The sequence below is a fragment of the Amblyraja radiata genome, chromosome 18, assembly GCF_010909765.2.
Source record: "Amblyraja radiata isolate CabotCenter1 chromosome 18, sAmbRad1.1.pri, whole genome shotgun sequence".
Classification (NCBI taxonomy): domain Eukaryota; kingdom Metazoa; phylum Chordata; class Chondrichthyes; order Rajiformes; family Rajidae; genus Amblyraja; species Amblyraja radiata.
Window position 1 is genome coordinate 10,688,740 of NC_045973.1, and position 22,981 is coordinate 10,711,720.

The 22,981-nt window shown below is 41.0% G+C and overlaps 1 protein-coding gene across 12 annotated transcripts in view; it reads right to left on the reverse strand.

Annotated features, from left to right (window-relative positions):
* The window catches only part of foxp1 (forkhead box P1), a 486,565-nt gene that overhangs the window by 12,079 nt on the left and 451,505 nt on the right, over positions 1-22,981 (reverse strand). For all 12 annotated transcript variants that reach the window (XM_033036706.1, XM_033036704.1, XM_033036702.1 and 9 more), the window contains 2 exons: positions 21,839-21,960; positions 17,557-17,626 (listed from right to left, as the gene is read on the reverse strand). In XM_033036706.1, coding sequence (XP_032892597.1) covers positions 17,557-17,626; positions 21,839-21,960 — 192 coding nt within the window. The remainder of the gene's footprint in view (positions 1-17,556; positions 17,627-21,838; positions 21,961-22,981) is intronic.

Consider the following 22,981-nt stretch of genomic DNA (forward strand, 5'->3'; position numbering starts at 1 on the left):
ATGTGTGCCATCTCTAAAATGATAAAAAGCGGGGTGGTAGATTGCAACCTTCACGTGGTCCGCCCTGTTTCGACGAATGCAATCAACCTGGCGTGCACAATCAAATAAGATCAAATAGAACAAGTTGTCCTACAACTTTAGGCTGTGCACGCCATACGCAAGAAGATGAAGAATGATAACAAGCAAGTGAGTCTTGCAAATGCTCTGTGCCATGCATATTTACTTCCAAGGCTATTATTTACAGCTCATAAGGCCAATTCATGGAACACTCAAAGGTTGGTGAGAAACAGGTATCTAGGCAAAAATGGTAAATGGCAAGTCTAATGCACTATCAATATGGAGGTAAATGGAACATATTGCCATGGCACTTACACAATCAATAGCACTGGAATTTTCTGAGAGCGTGTTGGTAATTTATTAATTTGAATAATTTAATTAAATATATTCATTTTGTGGAGGAGTGAAGAAGGGATATGTGGCAAATACACACAACGCAGACTAAACTAGATCCTTGACTGATTACCTGGCTACGACAGGCCTCACTTTGCACGAGGCTGTAACTCAAGTATGTCCAGTATTGTCCGACCCGGATCCTCAGCCATCTGAGTTGTACCACGCTGGCAATCACGATTAACACCTCATTCAAGTATCTTACGCGTTGGGAATGTTTCTAGGTAGGGACCAGCTATTTTTCTGTACATAGCCCAACAGGGGAATAAATGAACCCCTGTATCTTGTGTTACTCGTGTACTTTGGGAACGGTCAACAGCACTGCTGATAACTTCAAAAGTGGAGGGCATGTCAAATGTAGCAATTCACACACATGCCACAAAACCCTTCAGGGTATCCAAACTGAAATGTCTCTTGATCCATCAACACCCCAATGACATCCAATTTGGAATAAGGCACAACACTGTACAATAGCTGTACAATAACAAGATACGCACATCATTTCAAGGCGACCAAACGTAACACTACTTTTTGAAAGAGATAGGATTCTTTTTCAATCATTTGTTTTAAGTATTTGACAAGCTAACATCTGCAGCCATGCAGGTATTTGCTTGTTAAAATTACAGGTTCTTTTCTCGGTGATTTCCACTTGAATTTTTGCCATCAATTCTTTCCTTTTCTGTCGCACTTCTTAGTAAACCTCATATTGCTCAGGAACTTGGGATCAGCTGCTCTCAGGGGCTCAAATGAAACAGACTTGAGGCTGCATGAACTAATTCTGTGCCACATGTTATATGCCTTCTCTTGTTAGAGGCCTTCACTGATGCACCATTCAGATTTACGCACTCAACCAATACTTGACGCAACCTGCTTGTTTCAATAAATGAACCATTCATGTATATTAGGGTTCTCAGAAACAAGGTATTTAAGGCACATAAATATCAGATGCCCAAAATAATCGGTGCATGCCGTATAATAGGTCCCACAGAATATTTGCAACATTGCTACAACTTGCCCTAGTCAACATAGTATTGGCGTCGTTAGCGATCTAGCTGAAAGAGATGCTGCGTTAAGCAATTGTGCACAAAAGTCACCCACAGTAGACTTCAAATAATATAGCTATAATGTACCATGGACACATTACCGACCTTTACCAATGTGATCCGCCATCGACCATTAAGCTTTCTCTATCTGTTTTTGGATTTATCTTTGAACAATTGCCTTTGATGCACTATTGTGGAATGTAAGCCTGCAAGATGCATTTATATATGCAAGTATATATATTTAATTCAAATGATTAATGCATGTGAGGTATGTAATCAGTGGATATCAGATATATGTATGTATATATATGCATGTATATGTGTGTGTGTGTGTGCGCACGTGTGTATGTATATATATATATATACATACACACATATATATATATATATATATATATATATATATATTTGGATAGTTTTATACACACATACATACATATATATATATATATACATACACACATATATATATATATATATATATATGTATGTGTGTATAAAACTATCCAAATTATGTTCAAAGCAGCTAATCAGCAATTGCCTTGTAATATCCAGGGGTTGTTCCAACGGAGAGAAAGCAAACACAACCTGAGAGGAACCTATATATTCGAAAAACCGGCAATAAGAACTAATGCAAAACTCCATTGCATTACAGCAAAGGGTGTTAGTCTCTGGAATAACTGCCATGATGAGCTGAAAAAATGTAAGACTCTATTCAAACTAAAAACACTCTTCAGAAACAAAAGATTGAATGGTTATGAGCTGGACCAGTGATTTTCTTTTCTGTTTGGTTATTTCTTGTTCGTGGACTGTTCAACAGATTTTGGGTCCATTTGTTCCCATTATTCTGTTTTTCCATGAAAATGTATAGACAATAAGAGGGGGTAGGACCAGAAAAGTTTTTGAACTTCTTCTTACCCCTTTTGAACATGAACGATATTATTTGTATTATTTGAGTTACTTATTTGTTTGTTTTCCTTTGCGTTTTATTTTATTTTTTTATTGCTTACAAGTTTATTTGTGTTTGTATTTTTTAACATGTTCAATAAATTAATAATTAAAATATATATATATATATATATGTGTGTGTGTGTGTGTGTGTGTGTGTGTGTGTGTGTGTGTGTGTGTGTGTGTGTGTGTGTGTGTGTGTGTGTGTGTATATATATATATATATATATATATATATATATATATATATATAGCTCCATACAATTTCCCTAATTAAAATTTCTAGATGCAATAGATTGTACGGAGATCAAAATTCCAAAAGAACAGGCACCACTGATTTTGTGCCTAAGGTCAATTTGTTTTTCTTATTGAGGGGACCTTGATTTGGCTGGCCACATGCAAAATGGCAGAGGACTCACAATACAATGCATATGCAGATCATAAGACTCTTGATGTCCTTCTGAAAGAACTGATTCAGATCAGTAACTGACACATCCACTGTTATTTACAGGAAAATGCAAGAAATTAATGTGGAGATGCTTGTGGAGTCAACTTTAATTGCAATACTGTTGCTGCTGGTGGAAAAAGCCTTGGCGATTTTATTTCAATGCTCAACTACCTCCGAAGTATTGGCAACAGTAGATGATAAACATTAACACTGCCTCTTAATTACAGCTGCAGCAACTCGGAAAAAGAATTCCCCCAGCAAAAGGGGTTGACCTCATAGAGTTGTATTTGAAGTTTCTAAAACTCAATGAAACAAAGTTTTCTACAGTCCTTGGGGTCTGTAAAACACGACCGCACACTGTTACACCATTTTATTAAGGAGGATAAGGCTGAATCTCTCCATTAATCGGTTTGCTGTCTGTGAATAAAGGCCACAACTGATAATATCTCACAAAATCATAACTGAAACAGCCAGAAGCAGGTAGGGATGGTACTGCACGCTGCATATATTGACCAGTCCCCAACAGCATTTGGTGTCACTGATTGCATCCAAACAACATTGAGGTCAATAGACCAGCTATCTTCATGATACAAAGAGGTTTTCTCTCCATCAATGTTCAGCAGGTGCATGTGAGATTGCCACAATATAGATGGAATCAATTTGATGAATGCCCATGTCCTTTGTAGTTTATAATAATGCACTGGAATTGTGCCAATCCTTCATTTTATGCAGACCAGCATAGATGTTTAAGGCTGTCTGCTTGGTAACAATATCTATTCCCTACAGTTTTGGTTCAAGATACGCATCCAAAGCCCATATTCAAGCAGAGCACTGCAACGCTCAACCAAAGCCTCCACTGCCAAGATGGCCCGAGAAACGTTTTATAACCTAAAAGAGGACTCAAAGTGCTGGAGTAACTCAGCAGGCCAAACAGCATCTCTGGAGAACATGGATAGGTGATGTTTTGGGTCAGAACCTGGACAGTCACCTTTCCATGTTCTCCAGAGATGCTGCCTGATCTGCTGAGTTACTCCAGCACTTTGTGTCATTTTTTGAAAACCAACATCTGCAGTTCCTTGTTTCTATCTGTCGTATAACCTCAACAGACTAGGTCATTGTCTTTACGTTTTATCCAAGAGCAACATCTGTGGGATGTTTATGAAAATCTTTTTTTTTTTTAATGTTACTACTTTCCACATTCCCTACCTTAAGCTGCATAATGCACTGGCTTTCCTAGAGTAACCAATGGTGGCACATGGATCAAGAATCCTACCGTTACTTAAGACTTTACATTATTAAGAGAATTCTGCACGACTTTATGATCTCCCCTCATATAGAGGAATCACATTATTGAATTGTGAAAAATGTTTGCAGCTGAGGGAATAACACTGGTGTGTTTTGAATGGACAATGTATAACCCTTGTTATTTGCCCAATGGTCTCTAACATGATATGTGGCTGTCAAACAAGGTTGTCGGGCAGTGCCTTATATCTGATGAAGGATGTGCTGGCTCTGGAGAGGGTCCAGAGGAGGTTTACACAAATGATTCCAGGAATGAGTGGGTTAGCATATGATGAGCGTTGACAGCACTCGCTGGAGTTTAGAAGGTTGAGGGGGACCTCATTGAAACCTACAGAGTAATGAAAGGCATATATAGAGTGGATGTGGAAATGATGTTTCCACAGGTGGGAGAGTCTAGGACCAGAGGTGACGAGGGACTTCTTTAATCAGAGGGTAGTTAATCTGTGGAACTCATTGCCGCAGAGGGCTGTGGAGGCCAAGTCAGTGGATATTTTTAAGGCAAAGATAGATACATTCTTGATTAGAACAGGTGTCAAGGGTTACGGGGAGAAGGCAGAAAAATGGGATTAGGAGGCAGAGATCAGTCATAATTGAATGGCAGAGTAGACTCGATGGGCCGAATGGCCTAATTCTACTCCTTTAATTTGTGAACTTCACCCACTTAGCGATAATCTTTTGGCATCAAAAAGGTCCTGGCATTTTCCCATTGTGCCCAGTTGGCAAAGTGGGCTATAACGGCCTCCTCCTGCACCTATTTTCTATGTTTCTATGACCTGACTGTTCAAACATTTCCCAATAGCTCTCAAGTTCTGCAACTGGATTCACAACCAGTAACGTGGCCACCTGAGAAATGATTATTGGGGGTGTGTCGTGATTAACTAGTTCTTTTCCTGTCCTGCTAACTAAATAATATTTCCCAAATTTACTCTTGCAAAAATTGGCGTCTCTCAGCTATAGATCGTAACATAGCTGAAAATCCCAAATTACTGGTGAAAAGTCTCTTGTACTCCTATCTCCTACTTTTGCTAATAATTACAGGGAAACTATAACCTGTAGGTTTACTGTTTCCACTTTTGTCGACGTATGATTTACGACCTTTTTCATTGCTATTTATGACCGGCTAGCAAAGGGACAAGTAAGCGTGGATTTATATGGTGCAATTTTGTTAAATGTTATTTGTGTTAATGGAATCCAAAATACAGTCAACTACACTGAATTTTTAATAATGAACATCCCATAGTTTGCAAGTTAATGCCCTGGTGTAATTAACAAAAAGGCGGTGTGGTTTGTAAAATATCTTTGCAATATAGTCGCCGCTAGTGGTTTCATCTATGATACCCCACATGCATTTTTTCTCTCTGTATAGATAGCAATCCCGTTTAAGATATGGAGCACCCCAGTCATATTCTACGTTATTATAAAATGGAGCACATTCCCACTATTCAGTGTACTAAGATGACCCAACAAGAAACATAAAGCACAAACATTCCACACGTAGCCACGGACGAGAAAGTAGACACTTAAAATGTCATTAAAAAACTATGGCGTCACGTTTGCACCAATGTAGCAATAAAAGAGGTACGCATGTAAATAACAAGGTATTGCAAAGCAAATAAATATCCCAGGAAAAACAAATCAGATTATTTGAGTTCGCTCTGCCCCAATTCCTTGTTTTTAAGTGATACAGCACAGAAACAGACTCATCCATGCTGACCACCAATCACACTAGTTCACACTAGTTCTACATTATCCCATTTTCTCATCGACACCCAACACGAGGGGCAATTTTTACAGAGACCAATTAACCTTAAAATCCCTCACGTCTTTGGGATGTGCAAGGAAACTGGAGCACCCAACGGGCACAGGGTGAACATGCAAACTCCACACAGACATCGCACCCAAGGTCAGAATTGAACCCTGGCCTGTAGTGCTGTAGGGCAGCAGGACTAATTACTGCTGCACTACTGTGCCACATAAGTAGTATTAGCACATTGTAATGATACAAGCAGGTTTTGAGTATTTGTATCAAGGGTAGGGAAAGAACACTTCAACTACATAAAACTTAAAAACAATTATTAAAACACAACGATAAAACAGTGAGTCTCATGCGTTTTCTCTGCACTCTGGGAACTCCTTAACAGTGGCCTGACATAGAGATGTCTGGGGTCCTGGTGCCATTCTGGATCCCGGTTCAAGGGGAAATCGAATGAGTAGGAAGGAACTTCCTCTTTCTCTCTTTGCACTACCTGTTATACTCACGGATGTGTAGGAAGGAACTGCAGATGCGGGTTTGGACCGAAGACGAACAAGGGGTTGCTGGGGTGGCTCAGCGGGACAGGCGGCAACTCTGGACAGAGGGAATGGGTGGTGTTTCGGGTCGAGACATTTCTTCGGTCTGGTCGGGGGAGGGGGAATCGTGGGATGTAAACAGTGATGTGGAGATATGTGGATGGGCGATGTGCAGGAGAGTGAGGATGGCAAGGGAAATGTGCCATTGTTGGCTGTTTGCTGGGTGAGAACGGGAGCCTGGTGCGACTTGAGTGGGGGAGGACTCACTCAGTCCACCTGGACCTACCTGATCTCCTGGTTGCTAAACACTTTAATTCCCCTTCCCACTCCCACAAAGACCTTTCTGGCCTAGGCCGCCTCCATTGTCAGAGTGAGGCTAATTGCAAATTGGAATAACAACATCTCATATTTTGCTTGGGTAGCTTACAGCCCAGGTATGAATATTGATTTCTATAACTTCAAGTAACCCCTTCATTCACTCTCTCTCTCTCCCTCCCCCACTCAAGTCACACCGCATTCCCGTTCTCACCCAACAAACAGCTAACAATGGCATATTTCCTTTATCATTACTTTTTTTGCACATCTTTCATTCATTTGTTCTATCTCTCTAAATCACTGTCTAAATCTCTTGTCCCCCTTTCCCCTGACTAGTCTCGACCCGAAACGTCACCCATTCCTTCTCTCTAGAGATGCTGCCTGTCCCGCAGTCCAGCATTTTGTGCCTATCTTCAGTTTAAACCAGCATTCCTACATGAGGAGGAAGGAACTGCAGATGCTCGTTTACACCGAAGGTAGACACAAAAATACCAACTCAGCGGGAAAGGCAGCTTCTTTGGAGAGAAGGAATGGATGACGTTTCGAGTCGAAACCCTTCTTCAGAATGAGCGTCAAGGGAGACGGAAATTGGAGATATGGAAGGGTAAGGTATGAAAAGGACAGATCAAAGCAGACGATGATCGAAGAAAGGAAATGTACAATAGTTCATTGTTGGCTGAGGAGAAGGTGACAAGGTGGCATACAAACAGTAAAATTAATCAGGACAGTGAATCTAGTCAGAGAACTAGGATGGGGGTAGGGATGGAGAGCGAGGGAAAGCAAGGGTTACTTGAAATTAGAGGTCAATATTCATACCGCTGGGGTGTAAGTTACTCAAGCAAAATGTGAGGTGTTGTTCCTCCAATTTGCATTTGGCCTTACTCTGACAATGGAGGAGGGCCTAATGAAATCTAATGAGCTCACTTGCAGATACATTTATATAATCAATAAATAAGTCCCCGCTTCTTCCTAATCTACAAACAGCAGCTGCCAGCTACATTTGAAAAAAAAATCAGCCACCCTCCCACATAGAAACAAGTTATTTACCATACAAAGCTATTTTACTGCAATAGGCGCCAAGCTAGTTCAAATCACCTTCTTTGATAAACAAGTTGGTCTCATTGAATGAGCATACTACATGTTTTACAGCTGCAGATCTCAAAGGCTCATTGTTTACTTGTTATTTTTCCTAAAATAAACTTTCTCAGCCTGGGTGGTGTTAGCTGACAAACTTGCACATTTTGTCAAAGACACATTTTAACCCTTACATCGCACTCATGAAAATACACCCTGAGACCAAAAGTAGTGAGTGGCCAGTTTCAACTCTTTCAAAGACTATGAGAAAATAATCATGGATTTATTAAGGGAGATTATGAAGGACATCTGAATCAACAAGTAATTTTTATTTTTTAGTATGTTTTAAAGTATGTATTTAATGTTCCTTCGTGTGTTTTGTGTGGGGGGTGGTGTGGGGGGGTAAGGGGGAAACCGCTTCGGTCGCCTCCTCCATGGAGAGGCGACTTTTTCCAGGTCGCCTACCCCGTGGCCTAACATCAAGGATCGACGCGGCCTTTCCCGGAGACACGCCCGGGGCTTCAGCGGCGGGCGCAGCGTTGACTCTCGGCGTGGAGCGGGCGACCCTCGCTGGGGCTCGCTGGAGGGGAGCGCTCCGTTTCGCTGGCCCGGGGCAGCCGGCAGCCTGAAGTCGCAGCCTGAAGCCGCGGTCTGCAGAGCTCCAGCTGGTGCGGCGTCTACAGCCCGGGATCCCTCGTGGGGGACCCGGGGGAAGAAGAAGCCATCACTGCCGGCCCGCGGCCAACTTCTACCGCGGGTGCGGCATGGACTTACCATCACCCCCGGAGGGGAGCTTCGACCGCCGGCCCTGCAGTCTACGGTGCTTCTGACTGCGGCGGGGACTTTAAATCTCGACCGCCGGCCTGCGGCCTACAACAATCTAAAGCCGCGGTCTCCGGTGAGGAAGAGCCGATCCTGGACTGACTGGACTCTGGTCCTGTACACGGGGGGGAAATGGAGGAGGACTGGCCAAATGTTTGTGCCTTCCACCACAGTGATGAATGCTGTGGTGGATGTTTGTGTTATAGTTTTATTGTGTGTTCTTTATTATTGTACTGCTGCTGACAACCCAAATTTCCACCAACCCTGGTTGTGTGGCAATAAATTATATCTATCTATCTATCTATCTAGCTCAGAGAAATGTAATCATGTCTGTTATGCTTTGTGTGGCATGATCTCAATATGTCAATAGGTAATACATATGTATATATTGTATAGGAAAGTACTGCAGATGCTGGTTTAAATCGAAGACAGACACAAAATGCTGGAGTAACTCAGCAGGACAGGCAGCATTCTGGAGGAAGGAATGGGCGATATTATGGATCGAGATCCTTCTTCAGACGGATTCTGTATAATCAAATCTGATGTGAAATAATTATATTGATGGAAAAATGTTTTCATAGAGATATATTTTGGTTGCTAGTCAGTGGGGAATTTTTTTTTTAAGTCATTATTTTTTTTTTTTTTTAAGTCATTATACATGGATATTTTTCCCACTAATTTTGGCAAATGGAACAATTAATCATAAATATCCCAATTGCTTTCTTCAACAAGTCGAGAAGAACAGATTAGACACAAAATGCTGGAGTAACTCAGCGGGACAGGCAGCATCTCTGGAGTGAAGGAATAAGTGACGTTTCGGGTCGAGACCTTTCTTCAGACAGGTGAGAGCAGGTTAATATATTTAGATATAAAGACTATACAGTGGCTGGTGGGTGGGTGCGGAGATGTTTTAAGTGGAGATTTCACAGTAAAGTTCAAAATCTTTAAACATTACAATGAGTGGTAAATTAGGCAGATTTAAAGTAAAAGTAATGAAAGCAGAATAAATCTTGAATTCAGTAATTCTAAACTGGAATGCATGAGATGGAGTCTCACTTTGGCACAGTCACCAACTAGTAAGGCTGTGTTCACATGTGTTGGTTCAATATGAACTCTGTAAGATACCTACAACTATAGTTACCACCTTAATGAAATGGAGATGCCCTGTGTTAGTTCCAATGGGCTTTAGGAAGCAATTTGTTAATAACATTGAAAAGGGAACCGGATAGGGCTGAGGGGAAGAAGAAGAGCAGGAATATTTGGAGATTCCATAAAAAAACAGCATGGGTGCTATGACAGATGAATCCACTCACATTGTATCATTCTATGATTCTAGGATCCGAAATGTAGTATTAACAAAATCTATAACTGAGAATATGAGAAAATGGTAAAGAAACTGAGACATTTAGGAAGGGAATTTAAGAACTAGAGGTCGGCTTGATTAGTACAGGTGTCAGAGGTTATGGGGAGAAGGCAGGAGAATGGGATTATGAGAGATAGATCAGCCATGATTGAATGGCGGAGTAGACTTGATGGGCCGAATGGCTTAATTCTACTCCTATCCCTTATGGCCTTATGATCAGTTGGAACACTCTGCTAATCCTCTTGGGTCAAACGATAAAAATGTTGGCATCTGTTCTAAGGTTTCAGAGGCATATTTACTGTACAAAATCAAAGGCATATCAACTAGAAACATGCAATCGGAAAATCATTTTGCACAGCTCACTATTTTTTCCGGGATATTAAAGAAAAAGTGACTCATGGAAGGAGGTTACATGGTGAGACAAATGTAAAATGTATTCTATTGTTCCTTATTGGCTGACTTTTCTTAAGTGTACACAAAGAGTCCATGTTTTCTTTCTGAGCTTCAGTATAGAATAAATTTATGACTTTTGCTGAGCAGTCTGCTGCTGAGCAAAGACCAATTGAAGTTTCACCTCAATGAGGGCTAGACAGACAGGATATCCCTTGTCAATGCTACATTTGGGGGTTTAGGCGTTCAAAGTCTGAGAACCAGTCAAGATCTGCTTCATCTCCAATGCTGATTGCAGATGAGTTCATGTGATAGGAGCAGAATTCGGCCCATCAGGTTTAATCTGCCATTCAATCATGTCTGATCTTTCTTTCCCTGTCAACCCCATTCTCCTGCCTTCTCCCCATGACCCCTGACTCCTGGACAAATCAAGAAATCTAGAGCCAGGGCTCACAACATCTGCGGGTCCAAGTGAAAACGTTCCCAGCAGTTCTGAGTTATCATTCAGAATTACACTGGTGTGAGCTTTTAAAATAAAGGATCTCGGTGATTCTGGTAAAGGAAGTTCCAGCATGGATGTTAGCTCGTCAACAATACAGGTATGAAAGGTTCCATCCCCAGCTTTGCCTCCTGGAAAAGGTTGTCAACAGAGTTCCCTTTTTTTCAGTTTAGTTTAGTTTATTGTCACGTGTACCGAGGTACAGTGAAATAGCATACATGAAAGACTATACATGATTGCGATCGAGCCATTTACAGTGTATAAATACAAAATAACATGATAACGTTTAGTGCAAAGATCGTCCGAGCGTCACCAATGAGGTAGATAGCAGTTCAGGACTGGTCACTAGTAGTGGTAGGATGATTCACTTGCCTGTTAACAGCTGGGATGAGGGGTCAAGTAAAGAGCGTTCACGTCGTGGCCCAGTTTCCACCAATCTGTCCACCACCACGCACAAGAAGCGAGAAGACAGACACCATTGTACGCAGATGTCGAGAAGTGTGTTCAGCTCTGGCTGAACAACCTCTAATCTTGTGTGTGGACTCGATAAGAAGAATCTGGGAAGAAATTGTCCGTAAAGCGTCCCAGTGATTTGCCACTTTAGGCTAGGATGAAGAAGGTCAGTGAGATGGGTCTTTTCTATCTGGCTCGGGTATGTGTGGACGGGCACGAACCACGGGCATTGATTCCAAATGGCAGGACAAGTTCAGCCTGACCCAGCTCAATGGTAGACAACTGCAGAATAAATATCTACCAGAGAGAACCAATTGTTGTTTACATTTGCTCACTGGTATTAATGTCAGCATAATCTGATGATAGAAATACCCATGCGTACAGATTCTTCAGTAAATCTATTTGTTTTGAAATGGTTGCAGATTCATCATGTTGTCTACTTTCCAGCCATAATTGTATGCCAACTTTGTGGAAACAATATCACTTGTGCAATACAGCTTTCATTTGGCATGATTTCCTACCATTTTATTGATATGTTTTTGGCTGAAGTACCACAAAACTTGTGAATATTATGGCCTAGAAATTACGTAGGAAGGAGGGATGTTGAGGCAGGTACTATTGCAACATTTAAGAAACATTTAGACAGGTGCATGGATAGGGTAGGTTTAGAGGCATATGGGCCAAATGCAGGCAGGTGGGACTTGTGTAGATGGGACGTTGGTTGGTATGGGCCGATGGGCCTGTTTCCGCGCTGTATGACTATGATTATGACTATGTGTATCACTATAATTAAATCATGTCTAAGAGAAGATTATGCAGCATAACCACATACACAAAATAAAGCTAAAGGATTCATTTAAATGTTTGTTACATATACCATCAAACCTGCCTACTCTTGTAAGATCCTTTGAGTATTTTCAACTTATTTCTTTACAGGACCCTAAAAACTCATAACTCCATTACTCACTTCTCTTACAATCTTTAGCCTTTCAAACCCTAAGCCTGGAAGTCCAAATCACACCTCCAAATTCAACTGCCTAAGCGTAGGCGATACATTTCCCCCAAATTCTCTCACATTTCAGCAGAACAGCCACAGATATTCAGGCATAAGTTCACCACCTTCCCGGTGGCATAGTGGCACAGCCGGCGGAGTTGCCGTCTCACATTGCCAGAGATCCAGGTTCGATCCTAACCTGGGGTGCTGTCTGTGTGGAGTTTGTACGTTCTCCCTGTGAGCACGAGAGTTTCCTCTGGTCTGGAATGTTAATTGGTCTCTGTAAACTGCCCCCAGTGTGTAGGGAGGGGATGGGAAAGTGGATAACCTAGAACTAGTGTGAACGGGTGGTCGATGGTTGGAGTGGACTGGGTAGGCCAAAGGGCCCGTTTCCAAGCTGTATCTCTCTAAACTCTAAACTAAACCAACTCTCTATAGCTTTTGTGTCAGCTCAACGTTTCTGGGTTGCAACACCAATGGTGAGCACCTCCATGGGATATAGATTTAGCCATAATTTCCCACTCCTACATGGCAAAGGTATCAGCCTGCCCATTGCTCACAGATCAAGCCATGTCTAACTAGAAGCTTACACTGAGTATTACAATTGGAGAACCTATAACCAACCATTAGAACCACAATTATATCAGTATATGAAATTAGGGGATTATATTATCTACTGCTCATTCTAAAGAAGATGATGTTAGTACAAAATGACGGAGTAATTATGAAATTCTATTTCCATAAAAGATAATTTGCCCTTTGCTTAAGTTTGTCTAACGCCACATCTACTCAACTAATTACATTGGAATTGGCTTTTCTGGCAGAAGGCATGAAAATTGGTTCACATCTTCCTTCATAAATACGGGGCATAAATTACTTGTTAATGATTAGCCATTGGTTAAGCTTTGTGATGATATAGATGGCGAGAGGTTTAGCATTCACTGGTTCTTAATGGTCCCGAGAATGCCAACAGTAGCCCGCCACCCAAACCCGCTGCTACCATGTATATATATATATATATATAGACAACAGTTTAGTTTTTGGTTTAATTTAGAGATAGAGCACGAAAACAGGCCCTTCGGCCCACCAAGTCTGCGCAGACCAGCGATCATCGCACACTATCCTGCACATGCTGGGGACGATTTACATTTCTATCAAGCCAATTAGCCTACAAACCTGTGCGGCTCTGGAGTGTGGGACGAAACCGTAGTTTCCTAGAGAAAACCTACGCAGGTCACGGGGAGAACGTATAAACTTCATATAGACAAAACCCTTAATCAGGATTGAACCTGGGTCTCTGGAGCTGTAATGCAGCAACTCTACCTCTGCGCCACCGTGCTGTCACCTTCCAGTCTGACATTGGTAAGTTCTGCATCATGGCAGGACCTTTCTGGGTGAATATCATAGTGTGTGCATCAGTAAAGTTTGGTGGGGATTGAGAGATAGAACAAGCCCTGCTAAGAAGCAACTGAGAGACCGTTTGGTATCTGGCAGAAGCCTGGTTTCACCTGGTTTCACCAGTTGACTAACCAGTTGAATAAGACACAAATGTTTCTGTTCCTACATATGAAAGCAATTGGAAAGCACAGTATTCAAAACGCTAAATTTAAGAATATAAAAAGCAAAACACGAAAATAATTATCTAAAGACAGTTAATAGCATTTAAAATTATCAATTATTATTTTTTGTGCTCTGTGCATCCATTTGTCTCCATTTTCTTCAGGCATATACTACTGAACTGGCACCATAGTCTGGCACAAAAAACAAGGGCAGCATGGTGGCGTAGAAGTAGACCTACTATCATACAACGCCAGAGACCCTGGTTCGATCCTGACTACGGGTGCTTGCCGGTACGGAGTTTGTACGTTCTCCCCGTGATCTGCCTGGTTTTTCTCTGAGATCTTCGGTTTCCTCCCACACTCCAATGACATACAAGTTTGTTGGGGTAATTGGCCTGGTGTAAATGTAAAATTGTCCCTAGTGTGTGTAGGGTAGTGTTAGTGTGCAGGGATCGCTGGTCGGTGCGGACTACCTGGGCCGAAGGGCCCGTTACCACGCTGTATCTCTAAACTAAACTAAACCCCAAAAAGAAAAGGTTGATGAAGAATGGCAGTAAGTCTGGGACCTCGAGGTTCATGCTCTTATAAAGGTCCTGAACGGTGGCATTTCGGATGAGAAATGCCTGCAGAAGCTGCCAGCAATTTCCCCCAAGTCTGGGACAGTGTGATGAAAGCTACAAAATCTTTTGCAATTTTTAGTATCCTCTGCAAAATAAAATACGCTTTAATCCTGTTTAATGTACCCCTTGAGATTGCAGGCTGACAGCAAATAGTTTTTACTGTTGTCCTTCAAGGTGCCTATAAACATGGTCCCCCCCCTTTTTTTTTTTAAACGCTCGCGGTCAAAAAGGTTTAATCGAATTAAAGATATATTGGCTGGGAATACTGTGGAATAAAGCATATACTTTATATATGCCGTGGGACTGGATTGCAGCATTTAAATGACCATCTAAAAGCATTGGCGAGGTTAAGGAAAGCATTGGGCATAATGTGACTTTTGATCCTGAGCTTGCAGGCAGGGGTGACATCAACCCATAAACAATGACCAAATGACACCTCCCCTGTGAAATGGATTCCTAACATGCACATCAGTATATCAGTGTGGTCACACACAGGAACGCATAACTGTGTGGCAGGATAAAACCAATAACTCTGATACTTTAAGGCTTCGTAAAGTATTTGTTGTGGATGGAGTGAGTTCATTAAATTGACTGGGGTTAAAGAATAGTATGGGTAGTTTAGCAGCACGCTTGGATTAAAGACGTCTTGCTGACTGCAATGGCCTCGCTGAGCCTTCAGCATGGCCAAGTGCAATGGGAACTAAAACAATGCCTATCTCTCACAGTAGGCTGGAAAGGGCAGTGGATGACTAAGCTCATGGATCTAGCTCAGAGCTGCATTCTGGGACAGACACAAAATGCTGGAGTAACTCTGCAGGACAGGCAGCATCTCAGGATGGAAGGAATGGGTGACGTTTCAGGTTGAGACCCTTCTTCAGGCTGCAATTCGGGGGAGATGGAGACAGAGATATGGAAGGTTTAAGAAGGTAGACAAAATTGCTGGAGAAACTCAGCGGGCGAGGCAGCATCTGTGGAGCGAAGGAAATAGGCGACGTTTCGGGTCGAGACCCTTCTTCAGTCTGAAGAAGGGTCTTGACCCGACACGTCCCCTATTTCCTTCACTCCAAAGATGCTGCCTCACCCTCTGACTTTCTCTAGCATTTTTGTCCACCAGAGATATGGATGGTTTCGGTGGATTTGGTAGGTGGGAAAGGCAAGTGGATCTGCAAGTTATGGCAGGTCTGAGCATCAAAGACATTTGTGCATCAGCACTCCACAGCAAGAGACCTCCTGCAGGCCCGATCCACCAGAGGACTGGCTCCTCTCACCAACTCACTCATGCCCATGAAGCATCTGGGTACATTGCACAGTCTTAACATTGCCTTCAGTTAGAAAAGATGTGGTTTCATTTAAAGGTCCACCAGCTTGCTAAATCTCAAATAATACAACAAACAGAAAAAAGATCTATGTGAAATTATGACTTGTGAAAGGAGATGAGGCGGAATTAGTCAGAGGGTGTTGGATTCATTGCCACAGAAGGTTGTGGAGACCGTCAAAGTATATTTTTAAGGCGGAGATTGGCAGATTCTGGATTGGTACGGGTGTCAGGGGTTATGGGGAGAAGGCAGGAGAATGAGGTTAGGAGGGAGAAATAGATCAGCCATGATTGAATGGCAGAGTAGACTTGATAGGCAGAGTAGACCTGATGGGCCGAATAGCCTAATTTCACTCCTATAACTTATGGACATAAGCTCATGTTTGTTTTCACAACAGCCCGAGTCGGACGGGTATTAGGGGTTTCATAATATGGTAAAGTGTTTATGTAACGAGATTTCTGACAGGGCTTGAGTTACCTTCACGCATAGTAAGGAGTCCAGCAGCATGGACTCTGCGCTATGAGTGATCACAGCATATTGCTGATGAATACGATCCAGTCATTATTACATCTGAAAGTGCTGGCACAAGGAACTGCAGAAATTGGTTCACAATAAGACGACACAAAATGCTGGTATAACTCAGCGAGTCAGGCTGCATCTCTGGAGAACACGGATAGACTTTCGAGTGTTCTCCAGAGTGTAAACAGGCCCTTCAGCCCATCGAGTCCACACTGACCACGTGATCACCGCTGTACACCAGTATTATCCTACACACTTGGGACAATTTTAATGAAGCCAATTAACCTACAAACCTGTATGTCTTTGGAGAGTGGGAGGAAACTGGAGTGCCAGGAGGAAACACACATGGTTATAGGGAGAACGTACAAACACCGTACAGACTGCACCGGTAGACAGGTTCGAATACGGATCTCTTGCGCTGTAAGGCAGCAATTCTACCGCTGTGCCGCCATTTCGGGTGGGGAACTCTTCTTCTTCACACTAATAGTCTCTTCCACTTTATTCCCCACCCTCCACAATCAGTCTGAAGAAGGGTCCCGACCCAAAGCGTTGACTATCCACATTCTCCAGAGATACTCCCCGACCCATTGAGATACTCCAGCACTTTGTATCACCTTCAGAAAGTGTTTGAATAAAAAAAACTGGTGGAATTGAACTGATACATCTATATACAAAAGAAAATCCCAATTGAATTGAACTATGAATTCAGAAAACAGGAAATATGATAATGAAAACAGAGAATGTGCAGAATGCACACTGTCTTCATGCTTCCTTCACAGTCAGTAACAATAGGGGGTATGGAACACACCAACCCATCCTTCAGTCATTAATAGTTGCACTGGAGTAATTACACTTACGGTTCCGTTGCCTCAGGCACATTTTTGAAATAAGATAGTTGAAATTATGATACCACTGATAAATATTAATAAGTGAACTTTTAATTTTCTTGCCACAGTGTTCCAAATGCGAAACAACCAGCTAATGCTCCAGTGACTTACAATGCGTTTGCCCTGGGGCTTTAATGCTTTATGCACTTAAAAAGTTTTAAATAAATTAAATTTTAATATCTAATTAGGGAGCGAATCATTGTGCAGTGAGAGAGGGGTCTGGCTATTGTAGACTTTGTAGACCGAGCCCATTTGTTGATCTTACCTGTAAAGCAGCATTAAGTGGTGATCCATATGCAAGGCTGGTCTGTATATTTTTTATAATTGAGGGATTGCTGTGTAAGAAAGAGAACAAGATTCACAATTCACCTTGAGTAAACAATTGACATACAGCAAATGTTAGTGCATTTGGCTCCATTTCACAAACAGCAAAAAAATCTCTTTTAATTTTTTCTCAATCTGCAGAATACCCGTAACTGATGCTGATAATTTTTCTTTAAACTGATTAATTTGAACAATGTTACAATTGTTTTTGGGGTCCTGAAATTGCATGCTTTTTGAAAGAGGCACTAACTTTGTTTTTTACAACTACAATGTGTATTAATTTATATTACAGTTAATATTCACCAAATTGATTTATCTCTCTATTTCTTTGATATAAAAGCCTAAAAAAAATCCTACTTAATCACTGCATAATTTGATTCCAAGTGTCAACATAAAGCAGCATTATAATCAAATTTGAACAATTCAAAGTAAAAGATTTTATTTGGAGGTCTTACTGATAATTTTCAAAACATTGAACAGATCTTGCAACTGTTCAAAAAGTTTGGAGATGATGGGTTATAAATTATTATTGCTTAAGCTTAAAGATGCTGGATACCATTTTCATTGTGTTTAAAGGATGTGATGGAACCCCCTTATTATCTCAGCCTCTTTGGCAAGCAAGTTAATAAGATTAAGGAGGGTATTATATTAACCAGACATAAAAGTGAGACGAAAACAGTTATATTGAAAATGAGAAAGGATACACTGAAAACGAGAAAGAATACTGCAAGAAGCAGTTATTAAACAGGTGAGCCATTGCAAGAGAAGATGACTGTCAGGAAATAAATTCAATTTAAATGATATTTTGATATATGCAAGTAAAGGGATAATAAAGATTAGCATGACAGGTTGTGGGGACAGTAGCAGTTCAAGCTGAGAATTTATATTTAGGCTATGTATCATCATTGTTTAAAAGTAGAACTTTGTGCCTATAGCTTGAAGGTAAAGGCAAGGTGTGTAAGAGTGTATCCAATGACATTGGTCATGATTTGTTCCTGGGTTTGTTCATTTTAGGGATATTATCCCACGTGAGATACTATGTGTCATTATGAAATTCACACCACGACTGCACAACGGCCCAGCGGTAGAGTTGTCACAAGGAATAGGAATAGAATTAGGCCATTCGGCCCATCAAGTCTACTCCGCCATTTAATCATGTCTGATATATCTTTCCCTCTCAACCCCATTCTCCTGCCTTCACCCCGAATGCCTGACACCCTTACTAATCACAAATCTGTCAATCTCCACCTTATAAATATCCATTGACGTGGCCTCCACAGCCAACTCTGCTGAGGAAACAATGTGACTGGAGTTAGGCTTGTTATATTCGGCTAAAGAATACTGAGGCTTAGCAGCATTTTGCTGGAGGTGATGAGATTTTCATGTAATTGCTATTGTGGAGTTTGATCACTCTGTAGAGTCAAAATAAGAAGAGGGTCTCCTGGATTTTAGCAGAATGGGGAGGCTGCTGTGCATGTTGGAAATCTGGAATGAGTGAATGATATAGTCTCCTAGTAGCAAAGATCTTCATAGGCAGGAAGGTCTGACGAAGGGTCTCAACCCAAAACACACCCATTCCTTCTATCCAGAGATGCTGCCTGTCCTGTTGAGTTTCTTCAGCTTTTTGAGTCTATCTTCTTCATAGACAGGTACATGGATAGGCCAGGTTTAGAGGGATGTGGGCCAAACACAGGCAGGTGGGGCTAGTTGGGCCAAAGGGCCTGTTTCCCCACTGTATGCCTCTATGTACCCCATTTGCCTGGACCCTAAAGAAGATGTTGTTGTTGTTTGCACCTTTACTTATACCTAACATAGGCTGCGATAAACATATCGGATTTAGAACCACGGAGACACAAAAAGAGTGCAGATGGTGAAATCTTGAGGGGAATAAAACAAACTGCTGGAAGTGGGTCAGGCAGCGTTAGAGGAGGGGAATAAACAAATGGCATTTTGGGTAGGGAACTGAATTAGGACCTTGAATGACTGTCTCCACATCTCATCAAAAGGCTCAGTAATAGGTGCACAGTGTGACGTGGTACCAGTGAGGAATATGATGAAAAAGAAAGGATAAGAAAGGGCCATTCAAAGCATGAAATAACTGGATTAACATTCCTTTTGTTGGGAATCTTTAAAAGCATCTTTGTTGTTGGAATATGTTGAGGCAGAGTATTTTTTCACTGTTGGAATGGAGCCATTTGTGCATCGACGATTTTAAAGTATTAAAGAAGAGGTTCAGCTTATCATCTCATTGGTTATCATCTTATATCTCAAATAATCTTGTAAAAATATATCCCCTGGCCCAACTTATTAATGCTACATCCTTGCTTAACGCCTGTTAAGATTCCTTGATAAATTATTCAGACGCATGGCAGATTTCCTGCCCAATAAAACAATGGTGTTTAGTTCTGAGATAGCCAATAATATTTTTTTCTCTCCCACAAAGCTCTTCCCAAAAGAGTGAAGTCTTCACTTCTTCTATCTCATGAACAGACTCTAATTTTGTGAATCTGGACCATTCCAGTGAAAGCTGAATTTGGTAGATATGGTTCCGATTTACCTTGTCTAACGCAACATTATTCCAATGGTTTATTTTCTTTCCAGCTGATCCCTCATGACCATCTCCACCGAAAGTAAACTATAAGTGTATTAATTTGATTATTGGCTGCAAAAATCATGCAGCTGTTTCCCAGTGGTGGATTGGGAACTTGGTTGCAAGTGTTATGGCAATGACAGGTTTGACTTTGCAACTGTGCAGATGAATGTGTGCAGGATACACACACAAACATTGCAGGAATAGGGCTAAAATGAGAAATTGGGAGTCAGGTAGCAGATAAAGAAATTTGTCCATTTTACATACATAGCAATGTAGAGATCTTGATAAATTAGTCTTTCGGTTATAACATGTTTTTGTATTGGGTGTGATAACTAGCCTTGATTTTTTTAAAGATGTGATATGGCCAATTATTAAATTGTACTCCGATTATTTTCTTCAAAATGGTGTAAAGATTGGTATGGGGCATGGATAAATTGTTGAAGCTGTTTTGTTCCAAGCTCAAACTGTATTAGTATTGAAAACGTGCAAAATATTTAAAGAGGAATTTTAGGTATTTTGGAACTATTTTCATCCATTTTTGTGATTGAGATAATTGATTGTGATTTTGCATTTTTGATGCTTCATCTGATCGTTTTACAGGTAATTATTCAGAAGGACTTTTCTAACTGGCAGTAAAAAATTAATGGTCGAGAACTTTCTATGTCAATGTTCAGATATAAATATAGCTCTAAATTCTTTAAGACTGATCAAATGTGATTATAACAAAGGGGAATATTTTCAACAATAATGTTTGAGAAAAAAATTCATGATGTCACCTGAACCTTTTCTCTGTAATCAATTATTTAAGAGATAATGTAAAATACGAGTTCTGATATAGAAATACTTTTATTAGAATAAAGCACAATTTGATCGATAAAAGGAATCACATTTTTCATTCAACAAATGTTATAAGACACAGTCATTCTTACTTAACACACTAATGCTCAGGGCATTCCGACAGATGGTAAACCATGCAATGCAAAGCAGAAGCAAAAAAAAATAGCAAGCAAAAGCTCTTACTGTGCGAATTGTTCATCAAAGCTTTCATCGGGGTAGTATTTTCGAGGACGGCCTCGTTGAATATGGCGACCACGTTTAAATTCTTCATCATCAACAGTCCAAAAGGACCCAAACTCATCCTCTACTCTGATAAAGCACTTATGCAGTGACAAATTGGTGCGTATGGCACCCTGGGATTATAGCAGCAGTCAAGCAGATGCAATGGGAAGACAAACAAGGGTAATGGGATTTGGGAGAGAACAAAAACACACACACACACACACACAAAGGGATGGGTACGGAAGAGGAGAAAAAAAAAATGAAATAAGCAAATGATTTGTGGGGTTAATATGTGTAGCCTGCAAGCAGAAGCACGTGATGCAGAACACTAGGCAAGCAGATGGAAAGGACACGGGGATGGGCACCATGGCAAACACAGACTGGAAAATAAGGGGAAAGGACTCTGTGACAACGCACTTGCTTTCCATGCCCCACATTTTCCAAGACAGCAAGAATATAACCAAGCAACACCCTTCCCTCCGTCACCTGCAAGCAGCCATGAGCTGTACGTTAAGCTACAGGGGAGCTAGCTATGCTAGGAGGTTTAAGCAATTAAATATGGTGGACATACCCACTGATCTTTTGTGGCCTTCTCTTTTGGAATTCTATTTCGTCCACTGTCCACACTGCCCCTTTAACATTTTCTACTCGAACAAAACACTTGTGAAGACTAAGATTATGGCGCACTGCATTCTATAGTAAGTACAAAGAAGAAAACATTCAATGTCGTAGCTAAAAGAAAGGAAGTATATATTACAAGTGTTGCCACGGCCACAATGAAGATTCAAAAAAATTCAAGCTTGCTGTCGATATTTGCAATGACAAGCTACTCGATTTCATCCAAAATTCTTTGGTCAGTGCAGAAAAACAGTTTGTGGAACAGAACATAGATGTGGCATTTTTTTTTTGTTCTACAACTAATGGATAATGTTTAGCTACGTTGTTAATGCCACTGTGGCATCATTCTCAACGCTGTAGCACACAACAGTCAGTTCCTACTAGAATTCACATTAAATTCATAAGAAATGAAGTAATGCTTTCCACGTTGTCTTCAACAACTGTCGTTTGGAATAAGCATACAGGGGGAATCATAATCAAAGTTCAGACACATAATTAAATTATTTACAACTTTACACGTCACAGTAAGCATCATCGTACTTATATGGGACAATAAAAAATGATGGATGAACTGAAAACATTTGTATGGGGTAATAAAAGGTGAATAGACCTCAATTAGCAGATTCAGGCAAATTTTGGAGCTTGTCAGCTTGAAACACTGTTCCAATAACGTATCTTAAATTCAGTTCTAAGCAAGTCCTTTATTATTTATTCTATTACCCTTCAACAAATGTGACCTGTTTAATTGTTGATCGCCATTTAGAGATGAATGCAAGATCCCTGATTGTTCTGGCTGTGGAAAGCAAATCTGGTCAAACTTCATTCGTAGGACACCTTTATACTATTTATCTGGACATAATTTCAGTGAAAATTTTATTGACTCCATCTATGCCAAATTTGAATTGCTTATTTGTAGCTTAGTTTAGTTTTCAGATACAGTGTGGAAACAGGCCCATCGGCCTAACGAGTCCGCTCCGATCAGCGATCCTCGCACATTAATGCTATCCTACTCACACTGGGGACAATTTACACTTATACCAAGCCAATTAACCTACAAACCTGTACGTCTTTAGAGTGTGTGAGGATACCAAAGATC